At 37.8% G+C, this 10,000-nt stretch overlaps 2 protein-coding genes across 5 annotated transcripts in view; one reads left to right on the top strand and one right to left on the bottom strand.

Annotated features, from left to right (window-relative positions):
• plaat1 (phospholipase A and acyltransferase 1) overlaps positions 1-1,398 on the bottom strand; it is a 10,103-nt gene extending 8,705 nt beyond the window's left edge. Inside the window, exons 1-2 of one of the 4 annotated variants that reach the window (XM_067431450.1) lie at positions 1,134-1,398; positions 688-743 (exon numbers count right to left, since the gene is read on the bottom strand). In XM_067431450.1, coding sequence (XP_067287551.1) covers positions 688-720 — 33 coding nt within the window. In that variant the 5' untranslated portion in view covers positions 721-743; positions 1,134-1,398. Of the gene's footprint in view, positions 1-687; positions 744-1,129 lie in introns of all 4 variants that reach the window. The other 3 variants (XM_067431449.1, XM_067431452.1, XM_067431451.1) reach the window with 3 other exon arrangements.
• A 1,735-nt stretch (positions 1,399-3,133) lies between these two features.
• Positions 3,134-10,000, top strand: part of ankrd13c (ankyrin repeat domain 13C) — a 26,299-nt gene continuing 19,432 nt past the window's right edge. Inside the window, exons 1-2 of the mRNA XM_067431422.1 lie at positions 3,134-3,610; positions 8,054-8,095. Coding sequence (XP_067287523.1) covers positions 3,325-3,610; positions 8,054-8,095 — 328 coding nt within the window. The 5' untranslated portion in view covers positions 3,134-3,324. The remainder of the gene's footprint in view (positions 3,611-8,053; positions 8,096-10,000) is intronic.

Consider the following 10,000-nt stretch of genomic DNA (forward strand, 5'->3'; position numbering starts at 1 on the left):
GCTGTGATGACGTCACTAGAGCCGTTTGTTGACTAAAGCTCCGCCCACAAGAACACGCAAAATAGGGGGCGTGGCCTCGTTGCTCTCCCACGTGGAAAAGAGTGCGCATTGAGCGCGTACATCTCCCCGTTATGGTAAGAGGCGGGACCTTTCTGGGCAAAGTGCGCTAAGCTGCTGTCCAATCACAGCACGGGAAGCGCTGGAGTTCTGATTGGGCGTTACGTGTTTCTGAAGGAGGGACTTCATAAAACAAGGAAATCATCAGGCTGTTTTTAGGACAGAGGAAACAGCGCTGTACAGATAAGTCAATTGTGTGAAAAATACTGTTTTTTACACGCGAAACATGAACTCATGTTATATTGCACACTGTAAACATAATCAAAGCTTCGAAAACACGTGAAGAACGGGACCTTTAATGGTCTCTTTACATTAATTACTTTAATTTTTAAAGGATCTTAATTTGTGTTCCGAAGATGAACAAAAGTCTTATGGGTTCAAGACGACATGAGGGAGAGTAATTAATGGCAGAATTTTCTTTTTTGGGCAAACTAACCATTTTCTTTTAATAGGTCAAAGGTTGAATTATGTTGTATTTTTAGCTTGCCTACCAAATCCTGATTCTTGGTTTAAAAAAAACTATAGCAAACAGTATTTTTTATTTTTTTTTAAAAGTGCTTGTTTACTCACATTAACACTTCTTCTACGTTGATTATCCATCATCCCAAACCATAACTCTGCACATTCTGAGGGGAAAATAATCTGCTGTTTTAAATCTTTCTCCATTTGTGTGAATCATCTTTCTTTAACACAGATGGTGTGAGAGGGATCATCAGACAACACTGAAATCAATATCACATTTCTGGACGTGTTTGAAGTTTCTGAGCATGTAAAGTGAAAACAGCTAGAGAATACTGGAGTAACACAAGACAATGAAAAGAGAACACAAACACACAAACACAGGCTCTTACAACACTCACAATGGCTGATAATAATAGAGAAACAAGTGGAAAAGTGTCACTTTATCACTTGTATAAACTGCTTCCAAATCATGTTATTGGACCACTGTTCTTCTGTAAAACACCTGAATAACATTAGAGACTGATTCGATTTTTATCCCAATTGTACTCACTCACTTATTAGCAGATTTCATCGTCTATCAGAATGATTTCAGCCCTCCATCGGATATCCGCGTGATCCCAGAGAAACGCTCAGTGTGTGTGTTTGTGTGTGTGTGTCAGAAGAGTCTGATGGACGAGATCGAGGTTTCAGATGTGCAGCTGCTGCGGTCACTCACGGGTCAGTCTGTCACTGTGTGTGTGTGTGTGTGTATGTGTGTCACAGCACCTCTGCCCTCAGGAGCTCAAACTGAAGGACTAACATGTGATTGGCTGTTTTCACGCTAATCCATGAGTTCAGTGCAAGTCTGAATAAACTCAAGTCATCGACTCTGCTGTCGTTCAACACTGACCACATAACATGTGTTTCTGCTTTGTATGTGAGTTTATTTAGTAAGAGGTAAAGATCACCTCTTACATTAGCATGAAATAGTTTTTGGTTAAACTTTGTCAAGCCAACAAACTGAAACTGATCTATTAAGTTTATTCTTCTGAGCGAAACTGTAAACATTATTAAACTCGGCTCGATCACAGCAGGCCGTTCTGACTCGGGTCGCTAGCTTTAAGTGATCCGATTTATGGTTTTCCTAAAAATTAATATTAAAATTCATTAAAAAAAACAACTTCATTGAGCTAGGGGGTAAAAACTTTAAAACAGCTACTCAAATGGACTGTTTGAGCTTCATTAACTACACATAAGTAGCAGACATGCTAACAAACAGCCAGGCTAATCATTGCTAAATCATGCTAGCAACTTGATTAATCACGTTAACATGTTAAAACATGCTAGCAAACATGAGTTAGCAAAATGCTGAATCATGCTTGTAACCTTGATTAATCACGATGACATTAAAACATACTAGGAAACATGCGTTAGCAAAATGGTAAATCATGCTAGCGACTTGATTAATCCCTAAAACGTGCTAGCATGTTAACAACTTGATTAATCACAATAACATGTTTAAACACGCTAAATCATGACAGCAACTTGATTAATCATGATGTTAAAACAAGATAGCAAAATGCTAATTAATGATAATTTGTTGAAACAGGTTAGCCAAACAATGCTAAAACACGTTAGATCATGTTAACATTTTAAAACATGTTAGCAAAATGTAAATTCATGCTAACGACATGGTAACAACATGCTAATTAATGTTAGCAATGTGTTTAAACATGTTAATTTGTACTAGAAGTGTGTAAAACATGCTAGTAACATGTTACATTGTGTTAAGTCTTCAAATACTCATCTTTTTAAAACTGTGTGCTGTTTTGTTTATTTTATTAATTGTATTTTTATAATTTGTTTAATTTTTGTTGTAGTGCTCTGGACATGAGAAAGGCGTGTTATAAATAAAATGTATGATTATTAATATGAATTTCTAAACTAAGAATTTGGTTTGTTTTTAAAGTCCCACTGAAGTGCCTTGAAAAGCGCAACATTATTCAGTGACGTTATTTCCAGTGAAACAGGAAGACAGGGCGGGGCATATCGAACAGCTCCTCCCCTTTTAAAAAATAGTCAATAGCATTTCGTTTACATAACAGCTCGGTGGTTAAATCTACAGTTTTCTCCTAATCTCCGCCATCTTGCTTTAAAATGTAACATTCATACTAAAAGTCAAATAAAAATTTTACTAAAAATAACTTGACTAATTTTGGTTTCATGGGGACTTTAAATCAAAGTCAGAGTTTCCCAGATTGTCCCTTTGAAATGAAGTTTCCTCTCCAGCAGGTGTCAGCAGTGACACTGCGCATGTGTGGGCCTCTTCTACTCTTAACGTGTCATTGCGTATTGCCATTTATACAAAGACAACAAAACTATTCGCCTCTATTTAGCTTGTAAGATCCAAATATCCTAATCGGTTTGTGTATGTCAAACAAGTGAAGATCTCGCGACACCAGCCATCTCTATTCAACCTGAGTGTCATTCTCGCGAGAGTAGAGGATTGTTTCGATGTATGAGGGCGTCCCCTCATTCTCGCGAGACTCTCCCCTGTGTTTAACTCCAGCCGTTAGTGGATCTCGCGAGAGTGTGAGCGGAAGATGGCAGATGGCTCTTCCTCGTAGGGTGTGTGAGTGTGTGTCGTTTGTTTACCGTTAGATGCGTCGCCCCGGTGCGTGTTTCATTCCCGTCCGTCTCGGTTAAGTCACCGGACAGTGTTCATGTTGTGGGGGCTGCTGTTTTCCACCGCTCATCTGTGTAAATATGACGGGAGAGAAGATCCGCTCGGTGCGCAAAGAGCGCAAGTCGGGTTTGGATCTGCTGGAGCCGGACGAGGAACCGGCGGCCACCGGGCCGATCAAAGCCAACCGAGGCAGCAAGATCTTCAGCGGCAGCAACCACAAGATCCCCCGCTCCAGCTCGCAGCAGAACCAGAGCCACGGCGACACTGACAGCGCGTATCCCGTGCATGAGTGTGTGTTCAGGGGAGACGTGCGGAGGCTGTCATCGCTCATCCGGACGCAAAACATCGCGCAGAAAGACGTGCACGGTGAGACCTACAGCCACAACAACACACATTCAGTCCCAATAATCCACAATCGTGATGATCTAGAGCCTAGGTGACTCAAAAACATGGCTTTGGAGAAACATAGTTGTCCATAACCATGATGAGCTAGAACCTCAATGACTCATAAACATGGTGTTCGAGAACTATAATAATCCATAACCATGAATCATAACGATGATGCTGATCTAGAACTATAGTGCATCAAAAACATGGTGATCAAGAAGTACCATAATAATTCAGATCCATGATGTAGAACTGTTATTATTCAGTCATAATCATGCTGATCTAGAACACTAATTCCACAAAAACATGATGCTTAGGAACCATAATAATCCACAAAACTTTAGAACTGCTATTATTATTCTGTCATAATGATCATGCTGATCTAGAACCTCAGTGAATCATAAACATGATGATTGAGAACAATAATAATCCATAACCATGATGATCTAGAACTGATATTATTCAGTCATAATCATACTGATCTAGAACAGTAATTCCACAAAAACATGCTTGAGAATCATATATTCCACAAACGAGTGATCTAGAACTGCTATTATTATTATTCAGTCATAATGATCATGCTGCTTAATTACAATAGTGATACATAGCCATGATGGTCTAGAACTGTTATTATTATTCAGAGTTATAATAATCATACTGATCTAGAACCTTAGTTATTCACAATCATAGTGACCGAGAACCATAATAATCCATAACCATAATGATCTAGAACTGTTATTATTAAATAAATTATCATGCTGATCTATAACTATAGTAATGCATCAAAATCACTGACTGAGAACCATAATAATCCATTACCATGATGATCTAGATCTGTTATTATTCAGTCATAATTATAATGATGATCTAGAACAGTAATGCCATAGAAACATGGTGCTTGACAACCATAATTATCCTTAAGAGCAGTGCTAACTGTTATTATTCATAGTCATAATGATCAAGCTGATCCAGAACCTCAATGACTCATAAACATGGTGTTCAAGAACTATAATAACCCAGAAACGTGAATCATAATGATCTTGCTGATCAAGAACAATAATGCCACAAAACATGGTGCTTTTGAACCATAAACCACAAAACTTTTGAACTGCTATTATTATTCAGTCAAAATGATTATGCTGATCTAGAACCTAAAATGACTCAAAAACATGATGATCAAGAACCATAATAATCCATACCATGATGAATCATAACGATCATGCTGATCTAGAACAGTAATGACACAAAAGTATGGTGCTCGAGAACTATAATAATATCCTAAAGTTCAGTGATCTAGAACTGCTATTATTATTATTCAGTCATAATGATCATACAGATCTAGAACCTTAATGACTCCTAAACGTGCTCCTGATCCCCTAGAATCTTAATGATTCAAAACATGATTGAGAACCATAATAATCCAGAACCATGATGAACTAGAACGGTTATTATTCATAGTCATTATAATCATACAGATCTAGAGCAGTAATGTATCAAAACATGGTGTTCGAGAAGAACCATAATTTAGATCCATGATGTAGAACTGTTATTATTCAGTAATAATCATGCTTATCTAGAACAGTAATGCCACAAAAACATAGTGCTTGAGAACCATAATAATACACAAAACTTTAGAACTGCTATTATTATTTAGTCAAAATGATTATGCAAATCTAGAACCTCAATGACTCATTAAACATGATGATCGATAACCATAATAACCCATAAGCATGATGATCTAGAACTGTTATTATTCAGTCATAATGATCAGATCAAGAATCTCAATTACTCATAAACATGATGTTTGTGAACTATAATAATCCATACCATGATGAATCATAACGATCATGCTGATCTAGAACAGTTATGCCACAAAACACGGTACCTGAGAACCATAACATTCCACAAACGAATGATCTAGAACTGCTATGCAAATGTACAAAAAAACATAGTGATCCATAACCATGAGGCTCTAGAACTATTATTATTATTCAGTTCAGTTCAATCATGCTGATCTTGAACCTCAGTGACTCACTGACTCAGAACCCTAATAATCCATAACCATGATGATCTATAACTGTTATTATTCAGATCAATTATCAAGCTGATCTAGAACAATAGTAACGCATCAAAATCACTGTTTGAGAACCATTATAATCCATAACCATGATGCTCTATCTGTTATTATTCAAATCAATTATCAAGCTGATCTAGAACAATAGTAACGCATCAAAATCACTGATTGAGAACCATAATAATCCATAACCATGATGATCTATCTGTTATTATTCAAATCAATTATCAAGCTGATCTAGAACAATAGTAACGCATCAAAATCACTGATTGAGAACCATAATAATCCATAACCATGATGATCTAGAACTGTATTATTATTATTCAGAGTTATAATAATCATGCTGATCTAGAACCTCAGTGACTCACAAACATGGTGACCGAGAACCATAATAATCCATAACCATGATGATCTATAACTGTTATTATTCAAATCAATTATCAAGGTGATCTAGAACAATAGTGACGCATCAAAATCACTGACTGAGAACCATAATAATTCATAACCATGATGATCTAGATCTGTTATTATTCAGTCATAATCATGCTGATCTAGAACAGTAATTCCACAAAAACATGATCCTTGAGAACCATAATATTCCACAAATGAGTGATCTAGAACTGCTAATTGTAACGCATCAAAATCACTGACTGAGAACCATAATAATTCATAACCATGATGATCTATAACTGTTATTATTCAAATCAATTATCAAGCTGATCTAGAACAATAGTAACGCATCAAAATCACTGACTGAGAACCATAATAATTCATAACCATGATGATCTATAACTGTTATTATTCAAATCAATTATCAAGCTGATCTAGAACAATAGTAACGCATCAAAATCACTGACTGAGAACCATAATAATCCATAACCATGATGATCTATAACTGTTATTATTCAAATCAATTATCAAGCTGATCTAGAACAATAGTAACGCATCAAAATCACTGACTGAGAACCGTAATAATCCATAACCATGATGATCTAGAACTGTTATTATTCAGTCATAATCATGCTGATCTAGAACAGTAATTCCACAAAAACATGATCCTTGAGAACCATAATATTCCACAAATGAGTGATCTAGAACTGCTCTTATTATTCAGTCATTATCATGCTGATCTAGGTCTATAATGACTCACTGAATCCCTGTAATTGAGAATCATAATAATCCATAACCACGCTGATCTAGAACTGTTATTGCTCAGAACTCTTCATTATATTCACATAAAATAAACAAAAAAATAGAAAATGAGTCTGCCTACCTGTAATTCTGAATTGTGACTGAAATAAATTATGAATCAGACCTAATAATATGATTAATCATAACTGATTTGTCATTCATTATTCAGAGCTGTTTGTGTTTCCTGTTTGCATTCTCATATATTAAACTACATAACTGTACATATAATATTATAATTAACTAAAACTAAATCCATAAGATCATATTTGTTGCTTGACATGATATAGAATAACATAATTTTTCTAGATGCCCAGGCAACGTTTCTCACAAGTACTACAATTAAAGCTACTTTTGTAGTTTATTCTTCGCTAAAAACACGTAGTTCTTTCAAAAATATATGTGCTCATTAATGTATATTTACTTCTTTCACGTAATAAAGTATTCTGGTAAGTTTATAATATGCCATTGAAAACACATACGGGTGAGGGGTTCGAATGCCGGCCGCCATGTTGCTCCTCCATCTTGAAAGTACAGCAGCCAAAGAGGGACATACCCGTAAATTCAAGCTTCGCCTTTCGCGGTTTAACACTCGATGGCACCGTGTCGAATGTGAAGAGGGGGATTGCTTGAGACTGATGTAAACTTTGCCTTACGCTAGTGATGTCGTACAATATACAGAATAACGATAGCACTGATAAAAGTTACTTTACTAAGATTAGTTTGCATTCGTCTGGGAACCTGATAGCTGATGTTAGCAATGAAATGGTAAAAAAAAAATATATATATATAGATGTCATAACCTACATGTTAACTGATAAATTAAATAACTGCAAATTATAATAGTTTTCTAAAATAACCTCATCACTGAAGGAGCACTCATGGGCGAGGTCGAACTGGAAGCCATGTTGATCTTGGACTAAATCAGCCACCGTAGGAGTTAAAACGAAATCAGAATTGAAAGGAACAGAAACTAACATTCACTGGATGGTCATAAACCTTTACACCGCTAGACGGACAATATCACACAGTGGAGCTTTAATAAAAGCTATATAGACATTTTAAGAAAAGTAAATGAATGCTGCTGAAGTGTTATGATGTCATTTCCTGTTTTGGGCTGGTCCTGATGGGGATTGACTTGTGTATTGTCTGTTTTACAGGAAACACGCCTCTTCATCTGGCGGTTATGATGGGTCATAAAGGTGAGTTGCCCATGTGTTTAGTACAGCTCATGTCTGATAGGGATGCTCCCACCAGGAATTTTGCAACCTTCCTCATGATTGGCCGATCCGGATCATTCGAGCTTTATATTGAAGTGATATATAAGCTGTTAAGCCCTTACAGCCTGAAGGCATTTTAATGGTTCACGTGTTTTGAAGTGGCATACTTAAAAATAATGGCTTATAACTCTATGAAGAAGTGTATCATCAATCATGTTCGCATTTGATAGAAAACAGATTCTGATCACATTTGGAGGTTTTTATGTTACATCTCTACTGAGAAAACCCTTGAAAAAGTGATGCAGTTTATTAATTAATTTAATTACTATTCATGCTAGACCCAGTGTTTTACTGAACATAAGATCTACTTACATGTGTAGACGCCACAAAGCATGAATACAGCCATTATGAGCACTGACAGGTGCAGTGAGTAACACTGATGATCTCTTCATCACGGCTCCTGTTAGTGGGTGGGATATATTAGGCAGCAAGTGAACATTTCGTCCTCAGAGTTGATGTGTGTGAAGCAGGAGAAATGGGCAAGCGTAAGGATTTGAGCGAGTTTGGCCAGATTGTGACGGCTAGACGACTGGGTCAGAGCATCTCCAAAACTGCAGCTCTTGTGGGCTGGCCCGTGGGGTCCGATCAAACAGACAAGCTACTGGAGCTCAAACTGCTCCAGAAGTTAATGCTGGTTCTGATAGAAAGCTGTCAGAATACACAGAGCAGCTCAGTTTGAGGCGTATGGACCAGTCAGGGTGACCTCTGACCCCTGACCCCGCCGAAAGCACCAACAGTGGCACGTGAGCATCAGAACTGGACCACGGAGCAATGGAAGAAGGTGGCCTGGTCTGAGGAATCACGTGTTCTTTTACATCACGTGGATGGCCGGGTGTGTGTGTGTGTGTGTGGCTTACCTGAGGAACACATGGCCCCAGGATGCACTTTGGGAAGAAGGCGAGCCGGCGGAGGCAGTGTGATGCTTTGGCCAATGTTCTGCTGGGAAACCTTGGGTCCTCCATCCATGTGGATGTTACTTTGACACGCTCCACCTACCTAAGCATTGCTGAGACCATGTTCAGCCTTTGATGGAAACGGTATTCTGGTGGCTGTGGCTCTTCCAGCAGGATAATGCTCCTGACACAAAGCACAAATGCTTCAGGAATGGTTTGAGGAGCACAACAACCAGTTTGAGGCGTCGACTCGGCCTCCAGATTCCCCAGATCTCAATCCAATCGAGCATCTGTGGGATGAGCCGAACAAACAAGTCCAAACTTACAGGACTTAAAGGATCTGCTGCTAACATCTTGGTGCCAGATACTACAGCACACCTTCCGGCATCTAGTGGAGTCCATGCCTCGACGAGTCATGGAATATTAGTAATTATATATATTTTTTTAACCGTTTTACGCCATAAAATTAAGTTTCGTGATATCGGCCAAATTTAGTGACGAATGATCGAGTCAGAATGTGATTATCGGACGATACTGATCCTAAGTTTGATTGGGTGTTTCCCAGCATGCAGTGCAGTATTTTGACATTAAATATGATGATATGAGACAATAATGTATGAAATCACACAGGCCTCAGTAGGTGTCTTAAAAGCAATAAGGATGTATATTTTTCATGAAGTAAATGAAGCTTGTTTTAGGACGATCAGGTGTAATTGTGACAAACATTTTCACATCAAACTCTCAGTAATGCGTCCGTTCGTTGTTCTTGTTGTTTTGAGAGCTGCAGTATTGTGTCGAGTTAATTATGAATATCGTTTGACAGTGAAATGTGACTGCTCTGTTCTCTTTAAAGAGTGTGTCGTGGCTTGTGAACGCAGGCCGTTGTGAAATATTAATGCACGGCTCCCCTGTGTGTGGACGACTGTACACTCTA

The sequence above is a fragment of the Pseudorasbora parva genome, chromosome 22, assembly GCF_024679245.1.
Source record: "Pseudorasbora parva isolate DD20220531a chromosome 22, ASM2467924v1, whole genome shotgun sequence".
Taxonomy (NCBI): Eukaryota; Metazoa; Chordata; class Actinopteri; order Cypriniformes; family Gobionidae; genus Pseudorasbora; species Pseudorasbora parva.